The sequence below is a fragment of the Gymnoscopelus microlampas genome (genome assembly GCF_963454915.1).
Source record: "Gymnoscopelus microlampas genome assembly, chromosome: 16".
In the NCBI taxonomy this organism is placed as follows: Eukaryota; Metazoa; Chordata; class Actinopteri; order Myctophiformes; family Myctophidae; genus Gymnoscopelus; species Gymnoscopelus microlampas.
The window spans coordinates 22,189,412-22,214,727 of record NC_139953.1 but is presented as its reverse complement, the minus strand read 5'-3'; the positions used below and the strand labels follow the sequence as shown (position 1 = coordinate 22,214,727).

At 44.2% G+C, this 25,316-nt stretch overlaps 1 protein-coding gene across 1 annotated transcript in view; it reads left to right on the top strand.

Moving 5' to 3' along the window:
* Window positions 1–25,316, top strand: part of utrn (utrophin) — a 227,020-nt gene that overhangs the window by 49,283 nt on the left and 152,421 nt on the right. Inside the window, exons 18-39 of the mRNA XM_084082101.1 lie at window positions 1,324–1,406; window positions 4,463–4,668; window positions 4,865–4,988; window positions 5,548–5,635; window positions 6,679–6,923; window positions 7,435–7,603; window positions 9,548–9,681; window positions 12,318–12,455; window positions 12,591–12,701; window positions 13,025–13,180; window positions 13,649–13,819; window positions 13,955–14,146; window positions 15,028–15,162; window positions 16,687–16,836; window positions 17,228–17,389; window positions 18,636–18,767; window positions 19,308–19,481; window positions 20,225–20,380; window positions 20,555–20,725; window positions 21,722–21,901; window positions 24,574–24,702; window positions 25,015–25,185. Of these exons, the coding sequence (XP_083938227.1) occupies window positions 1,324–1,406; window positions 4,463–4,668; window positions 4,865–4,988; window positions 5,548–5,635; window positions 6,679–6,923; window positions 7,435–7,603; window positions 9,548–9,681; window positions 12,318–12,455; window positions 12,591–12,701; window positions 13,025–13,180; window positions 13,649–13,819; window positions 13,955–14,146; window positions 15,028–15,162; window positions 16,687–16,836; window positions 17,228–17,389; window positions 18,636–18,767; window positions 19,308–19,481; window positions 20,225–20,380; window positions 20,555–20,725; window positions 21,722–21,901; window positions 24,574–24,702; window positions 25,015–25,185 (3,377 nt within the window). The remainder of the gene's footprint in view (window positions 1–1,323; window positions 1,407–4,462; window positions 4,669–4,864; window positions 4,989–5,547; window positions 5,636–6,678; window positions 6,924–7,434; window positions 7,604–9,547; window positions 9,682–12,317; window positions 12,456–12,590; window positions 12,702–13,024; window positions 13,181–13,648; window positions 13,820–13,954; window positions 14,147–15,027; window positions 15,163–16,686; window positions 16,837–17,227; window positions 17,390–18,635; window positions 18,768–19,307; window positions 19,482–20,224; window positions 20,381–20,554; window positions 20,726–21,721; window positions 21,902–24,573; window positions 24,703–25,014; window positions 25,186–25,316) is intronic.

The following is a 25,316-nucleotide window of genomic DNA, read 5'->3' as shown; positions in this document are numbered from 1 at the left end:
GAAGAGATTAAAAAAAAGAATAAAGCAAAAAATAGCCATTAATAACTCAATAACTAACAGTTTATGAGTGATCTCTTAACTAGTTATAACAAATAGTAATTATTAGGTGTTACCTGTCATATACAGTATACAGTATATCTAACTATATAAATGGCGAGCAACTTCCGCACCCTGGGTGCGACACCCCACAGCTCTGTTATCGAATAAACAACGCACCGCCAGACCACATGTCGGCAACTGACTCGCCACGGCGCCCGCGCTGAATTTACGCCTCGCGTAGGGGACATCTCACTGCTCACTACAGCTTTTCCACCGCGCAACATAATTAATTCTACTCACCAAATGTCGGACAAAACGGAAGGGGAGGCAGCTTCGTACCGTTTACCGTGCGCACGACCTCATCACCACAACAGCAGGCAGCCGCTGCGGGGGTTTTTCCCTTTTTTTCCAAACTTTTTTTTTGGTCACCATTTTCTCCAGGCACCATTTCTGGTGTAACGTCGGGTGTTTCTTTTCACCAGCCAATCACCTTTCACGTTGCCACGTCCGTTGCCACGTCGCGCTGACGTACGCTAAACAAGCGCTGCCGTGCGCACAATGCAAACGAGCCCAAAGGCGCGCAAAAATAAGCCGACCATTGCTTAGACACAAAGTCAGACCTGGCAACGCAGCCTACGCCAATCATGTGTGAGAGATCTACAAGCTATGGGGCAGAGACGCCACCGTATCTTAGCAACAACTACAGCGCTCACTCTCATTCGTCGTGTCACGCTAAGAGCAGTCTCCAGACAATGGCATCGCAGACAGCTTGCTGTTACTGCTGTAGCCATCACACGCTGTTGCAGCACGACGGACAGGGCGCTGTGATAGCTGCCATGTCGCTAACGCTAACCTGGTTGTCATGCCTGCAGCGGCTGTGCAATCACTTTGTCAACAATGCACGTTCGTGTGGTGAATGTCTATATTGCTGCTCAGTTCGTCCATTGTAGATGGTGTATGTTTGTGTGTGTCTTCTGGAGAACTATGTAGCTCCACAGCAACTACAGTAACTAACGTAATGGCAGGACCGCCCCGTCCAACGCATGTTAGGCTGCATTATGGTCATGTAGTAATTTCAGATAATTTCGCTCCGATTAGAGCAGTGTTTATCAACCCTTTCACGCCGCCCCCCCCCCCCCCCCCCAAATACACGTACTTGATCTGGGACCCCCCCATTCTGTTTGACTCCGTTCCACAAGTAAATATTGTGAAAATAGCCGATCTACAAGCTCGAAACGCCTCACGTTGACAGGCTTTGTAAGCTTGCAATGTAAGCCATTGCAGGAGCCAAGATAGAGGCAGAGACGGAGGAGCTTACCCAGAGATGGGATAACCTGGTCCAGAAGCTGGAGGACTGCTCCTTCCAGGTGTGTGTGTGTTGGTCTCTAGGGTGTGCTTGGTTTGTACATTTGGCTATTCTTTCTTTGCAGTTGCACCTCACCTAACTGACTTAGTGTTTTACAAATATGATGACTGAAGAGCCTGGTGTTAATTGAAGATGAGTTTCAATTATAATAGTAAGTTGATAGAAAATCTGTATAACATGGAAGAGATTAAAAAAAAGAATAAAGCAAAAAATAGCCATTAATAACTCAATAACTAACAGTTTATGAGTGATCTCTTAACTAGTTATAACAAATAGTAATTATTAGGTGTTACCTGTCATATACAGTATACAGTATATCTAACTATATAAATGGCGAGCAACTTCCGCACCCTGGGTGCGACACCCCACAGCTCTGTTATCGAATAAACAACGCACCGCCAGACCACATGTCGGCAACTGACTCGCCACGGCGCCCGCGCTGAATTTACGCCTCGCGTAGGGGACATCTCACTGCTCACTACAGCTTTTCCACCGCGCAACATAATTAATTCTACTCACCAAATGTCGGACAAAACGGAAGGGGAGGCAGCTTCGTACCGTTTACCGTGCGCACGACCTCATCACCACAACAGCAGGCAGCCGCTGCGGGGGTTTTTCCCTTTTTTTCCAAACTTTTTTTTTGGTCACCATTTTCTCCAGGCACCATTTCTGGTGTAACGTCGGGTGTTTCTTTTCACCAGCCAATCACCTTTCACGTTGCCACGTCCGTTGCCACGTCGCGCTGACGTACGCTAAACAAGCGCTGCCGTGCGCACAATGCAAACGAGCCCAAAGGCGCGCAAAAATAAGCCGACCATTGCTTAGACACAAAGTCAGACCTGGCAACGCAGCCTACGCCAATCATGTGTGAGAGATCTACAAGCTATGGGGCAGAGACGCCACCGTATCTTAGCAACAACTACAGCGCTCACTCTCATTCGTCGTGTCACGCTAAGAGCAGTCTCCAGACAATGGCATCGCAGACAGCTTGCTGTTACTGCTGTAGCCATCACACGCTGTTGCAGCACGACGGACAGGGCGCTGTGATAGCTGCCATGTCGCTAACGCTAACCTGGTTGTCATGCCTGCAGCGGCTGTGCAATCACTTTGTCAACAATGCACGTTCGTGTGGTGAATGTCTATATTGCTGCTCAGTTCGTCCATTGTAGATGGTGTATGTTTGTGTGTGTCTTCTGGAGAACTATGTAGCTCCACAGCAACTACAGTAACTAACGTAATGGCAGGACCGCCCCGTCCAACGCATGTTAGGCTGCATTATGGTCATGTAGTAATTTCAGATAATTTCGCTCCGATTAGAGCAGTGTTTATCAACCCTTTCACGCCGCCCCCCCCCCCCCCCCCCAAATACACGTACTTGATCTGGGACCCCCCCATTCTGTTTGACTCCGTTCCACAAGTAAATATTGTGAAAATAGCCGATCTACAAGCTCGAAACGCCTCACGTTGACAGGCTTTGTAAGCTTGGAGATCGGCTATTCTCAACATGATTGCCTCTTTCTTACATTCTTTGCCAATGTGGCCCATGTTTTCATAGCATAGTTTATTGACTACTTCTGTTGCAGAAATGGCCATTTCCTTTACTTTCGGTTTTTCATTGTCTCCGCCAGGCCGAAAAGCATGGCGCAAGACTATGTTTCACCCCCTGTCCGTCCGTCTGTGATAGCTAATCTCTCACATCGTTGACTTGCTCGCAGCAAAATAACAGCCCGATGTGGAGAGTCAGTGAGAGCTGGATAAACGACGTAAAATGTGTCAAAAGGAGTCTGTACGGCTGTCGATAAATGAACACATGACGTCGGTGGGAGAGGACATATTGTGTCTTTTGGACAAACAGCAGCGTGGTGCTGATGTTTGTTGTGTGAAGCAGCTTAATGTCAGAGTGTTTGTGTTGGAGCGCCTCAGTGCGGCTGCAGAGTTCATGTGCAACCTCTTCCAGAGAGACACAGAGACACTAGAAACTCTGCTGGGGAAAAAAAACACTGCTGGGCATTGACTTTCCTATGGACATTGATCTACACACTGCAGGTATATCTGCTACACACAAAACATCAAACTACACACTGCAGGTATGATGCAGCGCTTGCATTACAGCCAGCATGCCAGCGTAGTTCCCATATGCTTTCAAGGTGGGCTAAACCATATGGACCCCATGTCAGCAATGTCAGCGGCATCCACTTCAGTCCCAACTGCGATGCCCATGCAGGCTATAAGTAGCTTCTACCTGGCCCTTAGGTGGGCCCCAACTAGCCATGTTTATGTGGGACCAAGGCGGGTCCTAACTGGGTTTGCCCATGCAGGCTTTAACTGGGTTCTACCTGGGCCCTAGGTGTACCCTAACCAACCACAGTGCAGTGCCCATCGCTCCAATTGTTGTGACGTCAGGGCTCTCAATACTGCACATTGGTGGAGGAGGAGGGGCCGCAGGGCGACCGCACACATCGCTGAACCAATGGTAGCCCACGGATGTTTCCTCTGTGGATTTACAATCTGCCCCTCTATGCCACATATCATCCGCACTACAGGGTCTTCACTGACCGAGCCACGGCCCCACAGACCCTCATGACGCTACGCCACTTAAACGTGCGGCAGCATGCGCTGGGTTGCCAGGTTTGCACAGCCTGCGCCAGAAACAAGCAACCACCTTCATGAAAAAAAAAAAAACACCGAAATGGTCCGCAATGTTCCAGGGCTGTCCCCGCGCGTCCCAACACTCCACAGGGGGTCAGTGGACCATCAGGGGGTCCGCGGACCCCCTGTGGACCCCCTGAAACATAACAAATATTATTTCTTCAAATTTTTTCCTTTTTCAAAAAAACTTTTCCACAGTTTCACTCCGGCGATTTGGGTCCCCCAATATACACACGGCCACGCTGGGCCCCGTGCGCGGCTGGGGTTGAGGGGGGCATAGCCCCCCGAAACTCTAGTATAGTATATATATGGGGATACCGACTGCTACATTTGTGTACTTCAATGTAAGGTACAAATTAGTTTGTTGATGACTCGACCACTCATCGCTGCTCTAAACTCACCGCTAAGGTAACGGAGGCCGTGACCAATGTCGGGCTGACCCAGGTGGAAGAGCACGTCGTCATGGTGGAAGAGCACGTCGTCATGGTGGAAGAGCACGTCGTCATGGAGACGGTTCATGTGACAGTGGTGGGTGCAACTGATGACCAGGAATTGGCCCCGCCTGCTCCCCCCAAGAAACGACTGTTGGAGACGGATATAGAAGTCAGACGAGTGTACGTACACACACACACACACACACACACACACACACACACACACACACACACACACACACACACACACACACACACAGACTCATTCATAAGGGCACATACTGTGTATAGTTCACCCTATCTTCTGGATAAAGTGTAAAGACAAGTGAGCACGAATGCCAACACTCCCGTGTACGCACGTCTTTGTGGTGCGCAGGTTGGAGAATAACGTATCTGACCTGCTGAAGTGGATGAATACATGGAAGAGCACAGCTCAGGGCCTGGCTGCCACACACTCTGAGACCACAGCTGACACGTCCCTGCTACAGGACACACTAAAGGTAAGCTTTCAGAAGAAATAAATAACCAATTGATGAGTTCGTACATAACTTTTGGCGATGATTGAACACAAAGCATAGTAATAATAAAAAAGGAAAAACCTTCAAGAGACGATAGATATACCTACAGTATGTTGTTGATCCAGCGGAAGAAATTCTGTTGTCAATGGCATTACAGCAGTGAAGAAACACTGAACATATGCGGAACAATTAGATACAGCTACGGGTAGCAAAACAATACTAGTAATAATGATAAAGAAACGGCCAGCAGTTTGCAACACACTGTGATTAGGAAAGGCGTACCATTTTTTGAAATGGTACGCCTTTGATTGAATACTTTATTAACAGTTTCCAAATAGTACAATGGTACGATTATATAAAGCCCTGAGGGCTTATTTCCATTGTGGTCCTGAACCAGACACCATGTATTCTACAGAAAAAATAGCTTGGGCCTCAGCACTGTACATTAAACAGTCCAGTACAGTATAATACAGTGTCAGTGTGTGTACAATTACTGAAGTAACTGCGTTATACTTAACTATCTACTCTCCATTGACTTAAGACTTTGGAAATGGAGCTATCAGCAAAGGAAGCCACAGTTGGTCAGGTGACCCAGGAAGGGCGGAGCTTGATGGACCAGCTGGAAAGAGGTATGGCACAAAGTGATGGTCGGTTGATGTTGAAGTGGCTGTGAGACAGTTGTACCCTAGTGCACAGATAATATATGCATATCCATATTAGATAATAATCGCTTTCCACTTAACCACTTCAATGCCTATTCTGGGTGGAACATTTGCCAAAAATAACCGATCTACAAGCTCACAACGTGTTGCAACGTGGCACATTGTGAGCTTGTAGATGGGCTATTTTTGGCAAAGAGATATGGTGTGTACGGAAAAAAGCGGTAGTAAGTAAAGTTGCAACTCAAGTCCAGTTCTCTAAGACTAGAGGGTTTAAGTGGTTAAAGTTCCCGACCCAGTTTTTTAGAGTGCATCCAAAGTATGCTGTGTTTCTCAGGTTCTCATGGTGATTGGCTCAAACTGAAATCTTCCATCTCTGTATTCAGATTTCACAACTCTTCCACAGCTGTTATGTATTTTGTCCTTATTTACAGGCATAACCCTTTTTTATTGTGAACCAGTTATGTGAACAAAAAATCTGGGTGTATTTGTGCAGGTAGAGTAGTAATAAAAGTCGGCAGGCCAGGGTAGCTAACTTCATATAAACGCTGTGGTTTTTCAATGTGTTTACACTCCACAAGAGGCAGGGAGGCCTGGTGTGCACATCGCTGTCAGAGAGGATTAACACTTCAACTTTCCGTTTCCTTTTCTTTTTTTTTTCTTTCTCATAATTTCTGTTCTCTCATTCGTTTTGTGTTTCCATTTATTACTTGCTCCAGTCTCCCATCCACTTTTCCGCTCCAGATACATTTTGCTCTAGCTTTCAAAGGTCTTTATTGATCAGAGAGACCAGATATGACTTGGCACAGATTGCTAAACCACATACGCTCAACAGAAATTGGAGGCAAAATTACACCGGGAACAAAGGGACAACAAAAGCAAACACAAACACATCCTGAGTTATTCAAAACAAAAGTTTTGTGGAACAGTAGGTCAGTGAGCATTCATTCAGCGTGTGACCTCCCTCCCTCCATCTGTCTGTTTGTCTGTCTTTCTGTCTGTCCGTCTTTCAGAGGGTGTTTGCGTGGATGCGGTGAGATCGGATATCGATCAGATTCAGACCCAGTGGGATGTGTGTTTGAGGGAGCTGCAGGCGTCCGTTGAGCGGGTCGCCATCCTCGCCCGGCTCAGAGAGTCGACCGCCCAGCTGGCTGAGCTGGACCGCATCCTAGCAGAACAGGACCAGTGGCTGGACACTACCTCCGTTGTCCAGCCACACGACAAGGACGACCTCCAAACCCTTGCTGGGGATTGTCAGGTAACTTTCATCTTTTCAGTTCTCCACTGCGACCATTTCTTTTGCCACTGAAAGTATTTTCTCTCATCTTTTTAATTCAGTTACCTCAATTCTGATTCAGTTCACTTCATTCATTAACCCATTAAGACCTAAGGCCGATTCTACAAAATGTCTTCTAAATCCGTGGTTATCAAACCTATTCATGTCAAGGACCCCCAAAATGTTTTTGCGGTGGACCCCCATCTCAAAATATTTTGTTCTAGGGACCCCCAGAAGCAAAGATTTGTTACAAATGTTAGCTTAAGAAATGTATACATTCAAAGATTTGCACACATTTTCACGATTTTTCAAAAATAGCAGATCTACAAGCTCATAGCGTGGCACTCGGTGCCGTTGTATATCTGCTATTTTTGAATAGGCAAAGAAATCTAAAATGACACAGATGCATTCCCGGTCTTAATTGGTTAAATGAATGAAATAAATATGATAAGGTAATCAGATTCCTCCTTCCCTTTCGCCGTGTCTCTCTCAGTCTCGATTGGCTGATCTCTCCGTCCTGGGCCCACGGTTGGAACAGCTGTCTGCGGAGGTGGGGTCGCAGGAAACCACAGCTTCTCTGAAAGACAACATGGTGGTGGTGTCGGCCCACCATGCCTCCACGCTGCAGATGCTGCAGAGCAGAGAGCAAGAGATCGGCGAAGGTACCTCAGCCAACCTCAATGCATCATTTAACATTATTAACAGCAGTAGCATTGTAGCACTATGTTAGTGATCAAGAAAACAGTGAACAAGTATATCTCTGCTGTCGGGCAGAAACCAGCTATGTCTTAAATATTACTCTACTTTTCAGGAAAAAACAAACAAACATGTTCTTAGAACAACACAACACTGCCCCATCAAAATCGTTATGGTGACTTTATACATTGTCAGATACTTGAATGTGACCTTCTATTATCATCCGTTTACCCAAATGCAGCTCAAGTGGAGTTAGGTTTTTTTTGACCATTAATGTTGAGATAGGGTTTTTTCCGTCTGACTTGGTCATTCTAATCAATGGGGGACAAACCACCTACTCCAGGAGTTACTGTAGGTGGTTTGTCCGACGGTTTGAGGATCCAATGGAGTTAGGAGATTTATTTTTTAATACTTTTCATTGGTTCAAAATTTGTAAAACCCACACAAAGATGTAACGGGTGTATATAGCACTGATTTATAAAAAGAAATTAAAAGGTTGACAAATGGAGATGGAGCTGGTTCCTGCCCGACAGCGACATATCTATTCACTGACACGCTTAGACAGCTGAGTCGTATAAATGGAGACACGGGGCTATTGCACTCCCAAGTTCACAGCTTTCAGGTTTATAGTGAACCTTCAGAGGTAATGGCTGAGATCAGCTGACTACTCCTACTGCAGCAGCCTGAATTGGATATCAGCTTTTATGTGGAGCCTTGACCAGCCAACGAGTAATGGATGATGCCCTTATATGACCACCAAAACTCATGGCCGTGTGAGGGTTTTGTGTGTGCAGGTGACGTATCGTGAGTGAATGTGTGTAATGTCTCTGCACTCTCTCCATCTTAATCAAGGACCCGGTTTAGATCTGAAGGAGTCCTGAAAATCAGTCACCGTTTTACTTCTGGAATTTATGAACACTCAGTACTGCTCCATTCCAGTAACGGGGTATAAAAGGAGATTGGAGAATGCTGTTTGTCTGCAGCTGACCCTATTGTAGATGTGTACATGTACATTTGCATGTGTCAGTGTGCTTGTCCGTACCTCTTGGGCTTTTATAACTGAGGTTTTGGAAGGGAGCCAACGAAAACCATTTTGTTTCTGCTTGAGGAGAGTTTGCCTTTCACTGGGGCCTCTGTCTGTTTGGTTATCTCTCTCTCATTCTCTCTCTCTCTCTCGCTCTCTTTCTCTCTCTCTCTCTCTCTCTCTCTCTCTCTCTCTCTCTCTCTCTCTCTCACCTCTGTCTTTCTTTTCTGTCTGTGTCTGCTTTTGGGGACTACCTCTTTCTCCTCCTTTCTCTCTCTCTCAAACTTAATTCTTTCTGTATATAAACATAGGCAGGTTATGTAATCAGTGAATCACCTGGTAATAAAACGACTGACAGAGAAAGCGAGAGAGACAGAGAGAGAGAGAGAGAGAAAGAGAGACTGATAGAGAAAAGCAATTGAAGAAAGAAGTGCTCAGATACAAAAATAATTAACAAGGGGAAAAAATCCACATTAGATTTGAGTCGACACGTTCTTTCAGTGGGCTTGGTCAGTTGTGTTGTGGGTTCATGGTGTATTTGAAATCATGTATGATTGATAGTCCTGAATTGGTCATGAAAGCTCACCCAGGCTCAGTTTGATGAGACCCAGGCTGTCAACCATCTGGGCTGTGTAGAACACGTAGACGCACATACACAAGCACATGCTGCTACACACCCACCCATGCACACCCATACCATTAAATGTGTGTGCATTTGCAAAACAAAAGATCGCCCCCCTGTGGTACCTTGATGCACATTCATTTAATTTATTTTTGTATAAACATTCTTACTACATGTATCTATTTAGAAGCTTTGTGACACCCAGCCAGTGTTAATATAGCCACTCCTCTCCTTGCCTCCCCTCCACTTGTCCTGTCTCTTCAGCCTTGGCCACTCTCCAGGCCATGGACACCCAAATGGTACCAGATCCAGTAGAGGGCCTAGAGGCCTGGCTGGCCACTCTGAGAGAGGGCATAGTGGACATCCCTACCACAGAGGCGGCCGTGGAGCGGGCACAGGTGAGCACTTATTATGCAATTACTTGGTATAGCAATTATACACAATTAATAAGGAAGAATTCACCTTGTGAATAAAAGTGCGAGGGAGGGTGTCTCTGCATGTAAGAGCGACACCTGTCAGCAGGGAGTGTTGGGCGGGAGGAGTAGAACAAAGTCTCTACGTCCTCCCGTGGGGGCTCCTCACTGGCAGGTGAGTTAGTAGGATGCGACAGCAGTGACAACACAGAAATGTGTGTGGGGAGGGATGAATTGGCATAACGACTAAATTGGGTAGAAAAAGGAGTAAAAAGCAACCAAAAAAAAATACCCACTACCTTCTTATAGAATTATTTTTAAAAGTCCCTCTCAGCTCAGTCAGCTTGGCTCAACAGTTGAAGTGTCCAAACTCCGCTTGTGCTGGCTCGCTCAGGTGGCTGAATGTATTTTCTTTTTCCGAAGTACTTCAAGACATCCTTACTCCCCTAGTAGTGATGTGCGGGTCGGGTTTTTTCATGACCCGCCCCGCCCTGCCCCACCACGGAACCCAACCCGCTCAACCCGCCCCGCGAACCCATATATAAATCTATGGCTCAACCCGCCCCGCGGTGGGTATATATATATTATGTAGCGCTCTTTTAAGTACCCAAAGTCGCTTTAAATGACTACAGTAGCACAACATTGTCATTGGCTAAATAAACAAGCATGTTGTTCAAAATATGGTTGTTGTTTTTTTTTTGCGTGTGAGAGCGGCTGACCCACTCACCCGCAGCCCGCATAATTGCCTCTGAAATCCTGACTCGACCACCCGCGGTCCGGGTTGACCCGCGGGACCCGCGGGTTACGGGTCGGCCCGCTCATCACTACTCCCTAGAGCTGTTAGGGGTGGTGGACTGCCTGGCAGTAAACAGTGCCTCAGTAGCTAAATATGGAGGGAAAATACAGTGTGCCTCCTCGAGGGAGCCAGTGCAAGTGGAGTTTGGAGACATATGCACCAACCTCAAATTCCTGTACATACATATGTCATCAAGGATAGCTAAAACACAAGAGGCAATCGTTTACTGTATTTGAGGGAACGAGTGTTTCAGACCTCCTCTGAAACAGTGTTTTCAGCTATTGTAAACAATCCTTTGCCTGTAAGTTTGTAAGTTGATTGTACAGTATATATTATTATGTACTGTATATGTTATGTGTTTTGTTTTGTATTGTAATGTATTGTTTAACTTATTGATTGGAAATAAGTCTCAGGACTTTCTTGTGTAATCCTCAAACTGCTGTAGCCATGTGGTTTTTCTTTTCAAATAAATCAAATCAAATTAAGGCCATTTGCCCACTGGAGAATAACTTCCATTAAAACGTGGCACATCATAAACATTGACATTTGACATTGACCCCCCCCCTCCCCCAAACAAAATCAATACGTGTTTGCTTGTATGTAGCATTTCATATTGCAGTGATAGTCAGCAGAGGAATCTCAATATACTATTTGTTGCTATCTTAAGTCGTGCTGTGTTGTGTTCAGGTTTTTCATCTTGACAACTGTGAATGACAGCACAGTTGTCTGTGGACCTCTGGGGTGTTAGCCTACTGCGCCAGACAAAAAAAGCTTCCATTTTCACCAGCATTGTCTGATAGTGTGCCATCCCATGTGGCTTTTTTTTTTTTTTACTACAGCACACAATGAACCCCATTCTGAGACACTCACTTCCTTTTCCACTGTCTGTTAAGACCACAGAATAGAAGAATAGCTGTGTGTGTGTGTTTGTGTGTGTGTGTGTGTGTGTGTACACGTTTTGTGTGCGCGCGCCTCCTCCTGTTCCAATGGAATGTGGGCCAGTCCTAGGCCTTGTTATCGTGGCAGATAGACCATGGTGCCGGGGGGCGGGGTGGGTGCTGTGAGGGGGTGAGGGGGGTACTTGGCACATTCTGGGCGCAGTGCCCACAGGCCTATGGCTCAGAGGTCCTAACAGTGTGGAACCAGTCAACCAGTAGATCAGTCAGACAGTCAGTCAGTCAAACCGGACGTATACTTTCTCGTATGCCGAAAATAACTTCACGATATGATGCAATGTGAGCTTTTTGATGGGATTTTTGGCATGCCGCATCTGTCGTATGACAGAATATAAATGAAACATCAGTCAGCCACAACACACCACCCTACTCTGTGACAGCAGCTGCTGCTTTGGCTAGACAGATTTTGAATCCCATTAGTTTATTTCTCTCTCCATCCTTCGTTCCTTACGTGCCTCTGTGTGATTTTTGTGTTTGTTGGATGAAAGCAGATTTATGCAATGGGAAGGGGGGGAGTGTTTTTTTTGTCAAACATTTGTACATTCAGTCTGTAGAAGCAGACCATTATTTATTTATTTTCTCTCATTTTTTGGACATCTTTCACTTTGATACTTTTGGAAACCATTTAATAGTAGGAATGAACCAATTAAGTCTACTTTATGTTTTGGTGAGAAACATTAAATGATAAAAGAGTATAGCCGCAAACTTGTAGCTGCCGAGCTGCAAGTTTTATTGTGGACACAGAGACAGAAAGGTTACCAACGTTTCGGACAGACTAAGCTGCCTTCTTCAGGGGGTGAGAAACATTAAGTAAACATAATAATTAAAACATTAAACATACATTTTTGGAATTGTCTCTCGTCTATCAGGGCTTGTGTCTAGAGATAGAGCAAACACAACAGGCTTCTGACCCAGCTGAATTACAAAGATGGAGTCAGCTCTCCTCCAAGGCGCGTGAGGAGCTTGGTACTCTGCAGTGCATGCTGGGTAGTCTGAAGGACAACCAGGTAGAGTAACCATCATTTAAGTGTTAAACTGTTCAACTAAGAACTCGCTTTAAAACATACGTTGTAACACTTTATAATAACTTTTGAATGCATACCGTTTTAAATATTGAGCGTTGATTGCTTGAATGTTGTCAGGTGAAAGTGGTAGAGGTGGAACGTTGGCTGGACGCGGTACAGGAACTGATGTCACGGGACGCAGCGGGACAAGGCGACGAGAGGTTACAGGAGGAGCTTAACCAGTGCAAGGTCAGAGGTCACTGAGATCAGCAGTTGGGGAGAATTCTCCCTGTTACAGTTGTTCATGATAACAACAATTTAGAAAAGAATAATCATCGCTGGATTTGGTTCACTTCTAGTTTGATCAATAAAAAATGGGAACTACCATTTATTAGTTTTTAACACGCCATTTTCAATTCTGTTGCTATTAGGACAAAATTATGAATAATTAGAAAATACAAAAAATGACCAATTGATACAAGCTCACCTCACTCATGTTGATGTGCCATTATGTCCCAACTAAGTGGACTGACTTCAGTCGTTCTGCTTTGCTGTGTCTTGCTTTACATTAGGAGTATGTGACTGAGATGGAGCCAGTGGAGAGTTCATTGAAGCAGATGAGAGAGAACGTGTGTGCGGTGCAGGGCACTGCAGTACCAGGCCTGGTCAAGTGGGGTCAGGATAAACTGGACGAGTGCCAGGGCAGGTGGGACGCCCTCAGCAAAGAGGTGAGAATGTCTTATTGTGTATTTACTTGTACATTTTAGGTAAGCATCTATTGACATGAATATCTAATAGGCTGAGTTAACAGTGTCACCAGCTGCACAACACACAGACAAACAATATTCAATGGAAGAAAAAATTGTCAATAATTAATTTGGTGATTTTAATCTCCCACAATCCCTTGCAAATGTAATCTGCATATCTGAATCCAGTTTAGCATTACATTATGAATACATTGGAAGATGTTTGTCAAACAAATAACTGAAAGGTATTATCAGATTATTATTTTTTTAAGTAATTAGAATAGTTTGTGAGCACTTTTTTAATGAAAGAAGAGTTCGTAGCCACGATGCAGAATTGTATTTTTATTTTTAAAGAGCGCACTAACAATTTACAAATAAATGCAATGTTATCCAAGTCAAGATATTTGGCTTAAAATAAAATACTCCTACTAACGTGTGTGTTTCCTGCAGCTACTGAGGCACCAGGAACGCGTGGCTGAAAGTCAGGAGAGGCAGGTGAACTTGAAGAAGGACTTGGCGGAGATGCAGGAGTGGATGACCCAGGTGGACGAGGAGTTCCTCATGAGGGACTTTGAATACAAGAGTCCCGAGGAGCTGGAGGGAGCGCTGGAAGAGATGAAGGTGTGGGACGGAGGCAAAGATACATTTACCCTTTTTTTTCTGTCGAAGTTTTGCAGCTGGGTTGTTAACCCAACGCAGTGCAGAAAATCCAGCTAACGATCAGTATCCCTCTCTCATCTAATCTCCGTCTCTCAGAGGGCTAAAGAGGACGTGCTGCAGAAGGAGGTCAGGGTGAAGATCCTCAAGGACAACATCAACACACTTGTGTCCAGAACATCACCCCCTGGTGGTGGGAGTGGACAGGAGCTGACCTCAGAGCTCGGGGGAGTGCTTGCCAACTACCACAAGTTGTGTGACCGCTTCAAGAGCAAATGTCACACTCTGGAGGTAACCTGTTTGTGTTAGGGTTTGGAGTGGGGTGACTATCCTACACCCAAAGCACTTTTCCCTTCCCTTGAAAATGTTTGAAGACAGTGCAGACTCAAAACAATAGCAACCACTGATATTTACAAGTTCAGGGGAGCCAGTACATTTACATGTAACCTCCAAAGGTTTATAACATTAGAAAGATGGCTTCTTTTATGGCATTTGGGTGCATAAAGTGTGCGTATTCTCAAGCGAGCTTAGCTGGAAGGCCCGCCACTTCCTTTACGTCACCTGCCATTTCACATGTATCGGAGAAGACACATGGTTTTCTCTTCTGTGCTGTCCCTATAATTGGCATAACTAAATTGAAAGAAAATGAAGAAAGGTAAAAAGAAAGATGGCTGCTTCTAAATTGTCATCAATATAAGTAATTACTCAGGATTTATTGTGAGGATGACAGGATACAAATTAGTTTTACGTTTTCTAATCTGAACCGAGAGTAGGCCTTCATCAAAAGGCTATAACAACTGGGCAAGATGTTGGAAAAGAACCAGAGAGAGTGTGAGAATGTTGTGCTCGCGTGCTGCATTTTTCATGATCCAGCATCACAACATGGACTTCATGCAACATATTCCTGCTGCAGAAGAAACCCCAGTGTTCTGAGTTGAGTCCCCTGTAGAAGGTCATGGTTTAAGGGCTGAGGCTTTGCAGCAAGCCCCTGACACTGGAAAGAGGACGCAGGGTTTAAATGTCAGACACATCAGGGATTTTTATGGTTATGCATGTGTTCACTCTGGTGTAATTATGATTGTGACTTTTGACCGTTTCCCTGTTTGTGTGTGTGTGTGTGTGTGCGTGTGTGTGTGTGTGTGCGTGTGTGTGTGTGCGCGCACGCTGTGTAGGAGGTGTGGTCTTGTTGGATGGAATTGCTTCAGTACTTGGACATGGAGCAGAATTGGTTAAGCACTTTGGAAGAGAAGGTCCAGGCCACCGAGAACCTACCGGAGAGCACGGACGCTGTCAATGAAGCTCTGGAGGTAAACGCGCGCGCGCACACACACACACACACACACACACACACACACACACACACACACACACACACACACACACACACACACACACACACACACACACACACACACACACATACATATACACACACACACACACACACACACACACACACACACACACACACACACACACACACACACACACACACACACACTTGTTCTACTTTTGACTCACCCTCTGTGTGATTCTATATCTGTAGAGAGCCTGCAGTGTGGGTGTCAGAATCACTCTTAATCACTGTGACACTTCTGTAACGTCACACGATGATATGATGTAGGAAACTGGAGACCCTTCAAAACAGTGTCCCTCCTTTGTCTATGTCCTTGCGCATTTCAGTTGTCTCTTTTCTCACCCCTCCCTCGTCTTCCTCTTCCCATCCCTCTCTCTATCGTTGCCTCTATCCATTCCCCCCCTCTCTCTCGCTCTCTCACCTCATCACCTCTTTCCTATCCTCCCTTTCCATCTCTCTCTCTCTCTCTCTCTCTCTCTCTCTCTCTCTCTCTCTCTCTCTGTCCCTGTGTTTTAATCCTCTCTCTCTCTCTCTTTCTCTCTCTCTCCCTGTGTCCTAATCAGAGTGACCACTCCAGGCTGTGTCTCTGTCTGGAAACGGACATTTATATGATGCCACGTAAACAATGTCTATTGCTGTCACTCTTGGGGCGTGTTTCTCATTTCCTGTCTCTGTCACCGCTCGCTGCCTTTGATTTGCTAGCTATTCTAACGCCGGTTATCTGTGTGCGGTCTTTCTCTGGTCTTTCCTTACTCTTTCTTTCTCACACACACACACACACACACACACACACACACACACACACACACACACACACACACACACACACACACACACACACACACACACACACACACACACACACACACACACACACACACACTTACTTGCTTCTATGCAGTCACTCCCAAACTTGATCACTCATTCATTCAACTTGCTCATTAATTCAGTCACTCGTTCACATGTTCATTTTTTCCTGCCGTTCTTTCTTGCTGGTCCTGTCCAGCGCGTTGGTCGGTATCTTTGTTCTTTATATTTCACTCTTGTCTCTGTGCGCACAGGGTGCTGGATTAAAAATGTGTAGTGGCATTTTAGTTTTTTTGTTCATGGTATGTTTTTTTTGTAAGAAAAAGGAACACCTTTTTTCCCTCCTGTTTTAGAATTTAGTTTTGACTTCTCGGTCTCTTTTCCCATTCAATTTGACTTCTGCCACTCTTGGACGGTGTCTTTGGAACTATTTTATCCTCGTTTTTCTGCTCCTTTATCTGTCCATGTCTTACTGTTTGATCCATTTTTTATCCAACAACAAAGGCTTGTTTCAGTAGAATTCCATTTACCCCTTTCCCTGTTTTTGCTGTTTTTCCATTTTGTTTTTCTCTTTTGTATTCTTTTGTCATCATCATGTAGAGTCCTCCATTCACCCTCGTTGTCTGTCTTTCTCTCCCTCTCTCTCCATCCCTGCTTTCACATCCAGTCGTTGGAGAGTGTGCTGCGTCATCCGGGGGACAACCGGACCCAGATCAGAGAACTGGGTCAGACGCTGATAGACGGAGGCATTTTGGATGAACTCATTAGTGAAAAACTAGAGGCCTTCAATTCACGCTATGACCAGCTCAGCAACCAGGTCAGCACCCTCTCTTTTTGTCTGTGTATGTGTGCATGCTTTTCTGTTGTTGTTGGTGTCTCTTTAAATATCCTTCCAGTGTGTATAGAGTACATATATCTTTTACATTTTCCAAAATGTTCTGCAGTGCGAGATAGTACACAATTTCAGAATTGATTGAATTCATGATTTTTAAATTTTTTACATCTCCAAAAACAAATGAACTGTGATACATTTTCAGTGAGAAATTATGTGTTTTTAGTTGCTCTATCTACCTAATGAAAATGGATTTGAAAACATTTCCCTTGATAATAAGTAAGAGTAAAAACTTCGGCATAACTGGTAAATTGAATGCAATTGAATGAAGACATCAAGCCAATCTTCCCATATGTCTGCCCCCACCCCCCCCTAGGCTGTGAACAGGCAGATCAGCCTAGAGCAGCAGCTGCAGAGCCTGAGAGAGAACGAACAAGCTCTCCAGACCCTACAGGAAGCTCTGAGCCAACTGGACCACACACTCACGTCCTACCTCACCGACCGCGTCGACGCCTTCCAGCTCCCGCAGCAGGCACAGGTACACCAGTGGAGGAGATCCACTTTGTTAAAGGAGTATTCCCCCCCCCCCCCATCATTTACTCACCCCGTGATGAGTTGAATACAAGTAGAATTTTCATTTGTATAACATTTCTTTACGGTGAATGAAGAATCCAAAAACGTAGAGAATACTTCATGAATTGATGTAAACGATTTAACAGCAGCTATAAAAGCTAAATAAATCCAGTTATAAACTAGTCTAAAATAACGCTCACAGTGTGATCCCAAGTGACTTCTATCCAGCCGTACGTTCGAATGTAACACAGGAGAGGTGCAGGTAAGAGTCAAGAACTAAACCCAAGATAAATAAGAATACAAATAAACACTGAGACCACTCTGATATGGCCCTAGATGGCTGCACTGGATCTCTGAATGAGTGAACATATGCACTTCAAAATGTACAGTGTATATAATATGAATGACTACATCTATCGCTATACATCTATTGCAAATGAATATATCAATGCCTACAGTCTATCAACAGTATACGGGTGGATATAGTCTATTAACCCATTAAGTGTCATTTTTAGATTTGAGCTAAAAAGCATTATTTTACACTTTGGGCTATTCAAAAATAGCAGATATACAAGCTCATAGCGCGGCACCGAGTGCCGCGCTATGAGCTTGTAGATCTGCTATTTTTGAAAATTCGGGAAAATGTGTGCAAATCTTTGAATATATATATTTTTAAAGCGAACATTTTTAACTCAAATATTTGCTTCTGGGGGGTCCCTGGAACAAAATATTTTGATGGGGTCGGCGGCCAAATACATATAATTTTGGGGGTCCTTGACATGAAAAAAGATTGAGCACCACTGATATAGAAACATACGTTTTTCAGAAAACGGTTGGGATTTAGGAGACATGTAGAATCGGCTTCAGGTCTCAATGGGTTAAGAGTATAAACACTGTATGAATGAATTTATGTAAATATGACCACTTGCACTTCTCTATGAGCCAAATAAGCTTAAAACAAAACAGAGTCTTCGATGAGGTCTGTTGCTTTAAAAATTGGCAGGTTGAATAGACCGAATGTACTAGTCATAGTCAAAACTCATCAGCATTTGCCTGTTGGCTTGAGTTAGTTTCCATAATTTGAGGTGCACGCACACACGCTCGCAAGCACCCACTCACACATACACATACACAGAGAGAAACTCACTATTCGTACTACACAGAGGGACTGGGTCACTGGGACAGGATGCTGATTTCTGTCTTCTGTCCAGACCATCGGTGCAGAGATTGCGGCCCACGAGGCGACAGTGGAGGAGATGAGGAGGAGGAATGTAGTGAACTTGCCCCCTGCAGCTGCTGATGGCAAGGCTGCCCGTGGTGGGACCATGCTGGATCAACTGCAGGTACTGGACAACACTGCCACCTACAGTCTGACTGCACACCAGACACCCATGTTCTCTCTCTTCTGTCTACGTGCAGCGTGTCCTGAAACCTGATTGTTTTCGCCCCTGTCCGCCCGTGTGTCTGTGTGCCTGTGTACACCTAATCTCAGACACCACTGGACTGATCGGAGGGAAACTTTGCACGCACACTCCCAGTAGGCCAAGGAAAAGGCTGTTTCAAATCAGCCTTTTGTGGTGGGGCTAAAACAGGCCGTTTTATATTTTGTTCAACTTGACATGCAATCTTTTTCTTCCATTTTTGCCACATGGTGAATAATATGTTAATAATAAGTCCTTTTCAAAGTTTTTCATAATTTTTCATCCATCATTGTAACCACACTTTCAACCGATGTGTAAAACATAAAATAGAATAAAAAGTCAATGGCAAACAAAAAGCGCCATCCACAGCCCCCCAGACATCATCAGTGTATTGTTTTATTAGTTAGTGGTCCCATTGTACAGCAGTTTAGTAACTCCTTCCCTCCCCCCCACTCTTGACAGAGGAAGCTGAGAGAGATCTCCACAAAGTACCAGCTGTTCCAGAAGCCTGCTAACTTTGAGCAGCGCATGTTGGACTGTAAGCGGGTCCTGGACGGTGCCAAGGCCGAGCTCCATGTCCTGGACATCGGGGAGGTGGAACCGGACAATATCCAGACCCATCTCAACGGCTGCATGGTGAGAACACACAGCTCATCTCCCTCTATGTCTGTTTTTCTCACAAACCTAACCTAACCTAACATCATAACATAACAACATTTTTATTCATATAATGTATACGTTGGCTATTCAAAAATAGTAGATATACAAGCCATGCTGCAAGCTTGTACATCTGCAATTTTTGAACACATCTGGAAAAAAAATGTTTGGACGTTTTACTTTTTTTTTTTTTTTTACATAAATCTTCACTTCTGGGGGTCCCTGGAACAAAACATTGTCAGGTCCACGTCCAAATACATATCAATTTGGGGGTCCTTCACAAAAAAATGTATCCGGATGCTTTCCCGGATTGGGTAAAAGGCTTTATTTGCAGCTGAGATTATTCAGCATGGTTTTAAGGACATTGCAGTGAGCTTTGTCTCTGGCAAGGCTTTTAGGCAAGGATGGGTGGGTGTCGTCACACACATAAATGGCTAGTCTGCTACAGCTACAGTATGAAGTTTGCAATTGTCCTTGTGAATTCTCTTCATTAACATATAGAACCACTTCTGGGGAAAAGGTTCGGTCCCATCCCATTCACGTGTTATTATCCCTATTATCATGGGATTTTACAAACCACACACACACACACACACACACACACACACACACACACACACACACACACACACACACACACACACACACACACACACACACACACACACACACACACACACACACACATCCACCCACCACCTCTCTCTTTTTTGCCTGTGCAGAAGCTGTACAAACTGCTAAGTGAGGTGAAGCTGGAGGTTGAGACGGTGATAAAGACGGGCAGGCAGATTGTCCAAAAGCAGCAGACGGAGAACCCCAAGGCCATGGACGAACAGCTCACCGCCCTCAAAATGCTCTACAATGACTTGGGGGCACAGGTAATGCTTTACTTGGCTCTTGCTTGACTCATTTTAGCTTCATTACGAATGTACCTTCTGCAAATGGGGATATATAAATGACATCACACGTTGGGCTATAGATATTACTAAACCTATCGTGAAGCACTTCTGCGGCTCGTTATGGTTAATGTCTCTCGTGCTACTGCTGCTCAGGTGACCGAGGGCAAACAGGACCTGGAGAAGGCTCTTTCTCTCTCTCAGAAGTTCCACAAAGAGAGCGCTGGGCTGCAGGACTGGCTGACCACCAATGAGCTTCAAGTCCAGCAAAAGAACTCCTCTGGAGACATGCCGGCAGACATCGATGCAGAGATTGTATGGGCTAACGTGAGTGGCTATGTGTGTGTGTGTCTGTGTGTCTGTGTATATGTGAACACCATTTTAAAAATGGAACATAATATGTACAGTATATTAGTAGAACTTGGTTCTTGATAGATTCTTGATAGGTTTACTTATGATCCTAGATTACTGTTTCTATGTATTTGATGTATTACCTTGTGTTGTCCTTGCTTACTGTAAATCGCTCTGGATTAAGAGCGTCTGCTAAATGCCTATATTGTAAATTGTAGAACTCAAAAAGGTTACGTTACGAACGTAACCCCTGTTCTTTGAATATTACGAGCAAGATATTAGCTTATGGCAGAGCGCCCCCTGGCGTGATCACAGAAGCATTATTTATACACTCCAGACAATTCCATTGGCTGGACCAAGGTTGCAACTACTATTCGCTCCGACTGTAATACATAGTTAAAGGTAGTTTAAGAGATTTGCTTTGGTTAAAACAAAATGTTTTTTTTTCTTTGTGAAAAGGTTAAAGCCCTATATTCTGATAGTAAACATTGCTATAGAGTGTTTGTATAATAATATGAGTCTCCCTGTCTCTCCAAAATACATACATACAGTAGGTGGGTTGCCAATTTTGGCCAATCATGAGAGAGTAACAATTTATCAGCTTCAATTTTATAGTGCTTTAGTTTAAAATTTGTCTGCTCATTTCTTTGTCATCACTTCCAATTTAACTTGTTTATCCTGTATCCTGTATGAGTTTTCTCTCCTGATTGGATAAAATTGGTAGGCTAAAGAGCTGGAGAGATGAGGAGACCCCTGTCACTGAACAATCACTCTATAGCAATGATTGCTGTCAGAATATAGAGCTATTTAACACATATTTTAACAAAGGAAAATCACGTAATGCACCATTAAGTGTGAACAGTGTGAAGGCATTGTGAAGTTAGGGTTAAACTCCGAGTCCTAGTGCTTCTGAAGTTAAAATACACATTAACCCTAATACATTCATGTGTGTGTACTATATCCATACTCCAGGGTCTGTTGAAGGAGACAGAACGCCGTAAAGTGGAGCTGTCTGGCCTGACGGAGACCAGCGCTGGGTTGCAGACACTGGTGGAGGGGAGCGAGGCTCAGCTGGAGGACAGGCTCTGCAGGCTAAATGAGAATTGGAGCCGAGTCCGTACCTGGACTGAAGACTGGCTCAGTGCAGTGCTGGTGAGTGCAAATGTTGGGAGATTTGAAGTGGGATGAAAATGACCTGGACTGTATAAATCAGCTTATATTTTATTTTAATTTTTAACATATCAACTAATTGATACTGAAGATTGCTGCAAATTGAATATGATCTACTGTACCAAGCAGAATTGGAACTAAAAGGCCTCTACACCCAAAAGGTTCCAGATAGTTAGGAGCTTGATTTCAGTTTGTGTTTTGACGCAACGATTATGATGTAAATTATGATGAAGTGACTGATCAAAGTGTGATGGGCAGGCTTGAGATGTTATTTCTGCATGCAATGAGAATATTGCAACATGAACATGAAAGGAAAATATGCCTATACCTTGGCAGGTGCTGGGTTAGAGAAGGCCAAAAAACCAACAACAAATGATTTGCTCTTCCAATGCTATGTTATTCATATTAATGTATATCCTTTATAGGCCTATTGTTTATATAGGAAATATTAGTTCCTGTTCACTACAATGCATCAACGTAACCAAAACAAATTCCTTATAATGTAGGTACGAATATACTTGGCAAAATAGTGATTATTTATAAATACTGTATTTGTATCTAGTGCTTGCCTGCCATTTGAATGATTTATGATTCGAACGTACATTTTATGTATCTTTATCATATTTGTTTGCTAAAGAATTTATATTCACATTGTGTGCCCCAGAATATCATAATTAAATCATAGAAGTCAATTTACAAAACCATCCACTCAACCTTGGCAAGCATTTATTGAATTTGTAGATGATGAGATGAGATAAGCAAAACAACCGCTTAGGAAAGGGTTTGCCAGCAGAGCGGCATGAGCGGAATACATCTTTTCTGTAATTGACCCGACACATTCTTCAAACCCAGTGCAATACAGGGAAAACACAGGATTCATTCAGTATTCAGATATCTTTTAATATACTCTATTTTTTCATTGTCTCCTCCTCTGATGGAAAAGTTGTGCTTGTACCTTGTGGTCACATATTCAGAAATCACCCTGTCACAGTGTCACAGTGTTTTGGTCATGAAAATGAATCTACTGTCAAACAGGAAATGACAGTCATATTATACCATCTTGTGCCAAGCTAAAACCCTTAAAGTACTGTCATGACTTGTGACATTGCATCTTACTAAACATGACCAAATATATATATATATTAAAGAGCCTTTAGATGTGAAAGTGCCTTTCACATCTACGCAGTAGTGGATGTATTAATGCACTCTTACAGGCACAAACAATCCAACATCTAACTGTAAGCATAAAGAAAAATAACTTAGAAGTACTAGGCTTCTAATAAAAACTGCAGTATAACATATTCAACTCCTTTGACACTGTTTCAGAGACATTGCGAATTTCATTCTTATTAATCTATACATTTTTATGTAATATAATCCTGACCTGAATGCCTCATTGTGGCTGCAGACTTTCTAGTGATCTAATAATTTAAGTAGGCTATTGTATCAGACAGACCGCTGTCAACGTTGTCAGATGGGGGAGGGGTGCTGTCGGTAAACTGTTGTTTGGGCCATTCATCAATCAAATAAAACAGTTTAGATTATTGAGGCAACTGATGCACATTTCCATCTTTATGTAGCGCCGGCAGTTGTGATGTGATGCCATAGCCTGAGAGGACGTTCGGGTGAATGTGTTGTGCTGACTGATTCCGTCACTCAGTCAGTGACGACGCTCTTGCGCCCGTTCAGAGTATGGGAAGGCATTGCGAAGTCCCCATTGGCTTAAAGGACAGCCAATGAGGAAAAAGTGATGACTAGTGCAGCGACTGAATGTAGACCAGCTTGCTTTCACAAGCTGGTAAAAATAAGACCGCAATGATCCAATGCTTTCCAGATTTCCAGAGTTTTCCACTCCATAGAAACTCATTATAAGGAAATAGCATAACATAGTAAACCTAGAGACACACACTTTGTCTCACTCTTCCTTACTGGTCATCAACATTGTCACCTTCTGACAACAATTGGTGTTCTTAGTTCATTGTTTTGGTACATTAAGGCATGTTTTAGGCATCTGGGTGGCACAGGGGTAAAGTACTAGTGCGGAGACTGGGGTTCAACTCCTCTGGGCCGGGCGTTCCAATAAGCATAATTGGCTGTGTTTACGGTTATGAAGCCGGTAGGGGATTTGGTCCTTGTCGCCGTATTAGTGACTCATGGTGGTTGGTTGCTGCATCTATTCAGCGGGGAGTGGAGCAGAGAGAGCATAAACTTCTGTTAAGCTTTACCGGTGAAACTACTCACCACATCGGAGACGACATGTGGTTGTCTACACCCTCCCCAGAGCAACTGTGGGGGGTAGCAGCAACAGGGACCATGCAGTGTAGTGCATTGTTCAAAGGGAATTGGCAGGATGACTAAGTTGGGAAGAGGGGAAAAAAAATCCCATGTTTCAAAATGTCCCTTATTATATAATCTTCTGTTTATCCAGACTTTATTAAACTTGATGTGTTTGTGTGTAACATTCAAGCAAGACCTAGTAGCACCAACTAGTGTGTTCAGTGCTGCTGGGTCCACCCCGATAGTTACAGACCTCATCATTTAGGGAGGGTTAATAAGCTTAACAAAACAGAACATGGTCCAGTCAGCATTGAATCCATGTTAACATCCATGTACAATATCAAATCCCTTCCCTTCTGTTTCTCTATCCTGTGTAGAATCACCAGAATGAGGTGGAGATCTTTGATGAGAACCTGGCTCACATCAGCACCTGGCTCTACCAGACCCAGATCCACCTGGATGAGGCAGAGAGGCTGTCCACGGCTGAGAGGGAGAGGATGGTCAAGGTAGCTAGGAAATGGGTTGATTATTGGTGAAAAGAGAGAGAGACAGGAGTTGTGGTGAACGTGAGGAAGAGTATTGGTCCTTTTCCAATTGGTTTAGAGGTAATATCTGCAAAGTTAGAGTAAATTATGACTAACACTAGGGTGTTTTTTTCCTTCTCTGTTTCGACTTGGGCCCATCTTTTCTTTTTAAATCTAAAAAGCATAAAAGAGTAGTAGTCATTTTGTGATGTAGTAATCATGGGAAGTGAATAGGACAGATGGACGTATGGGTGGACGCCAGTCTATTTGAACCAGTTTACTGTCTGTCCCCAGCGTGTTCTGGAAGAACTGGAGGACATTAGTCTGCGTGTGGACAGTGTCAGAGACCAGGCTATCATCCTGATGACCAGCAGGGGACCCGCTTGCCGAGACGTAGTGGAGCCCAAGCTGGCGGAGCTCAACCGGAACTTCGACAAGATCTCCCAGCATATAAACACCACCAAGGTCACACACACACACACACACACACACACACACACACACACACACACACACACACACACACACACACACACACACACACACACACACACACACACACACACACACACACACACACACACACACACACACAC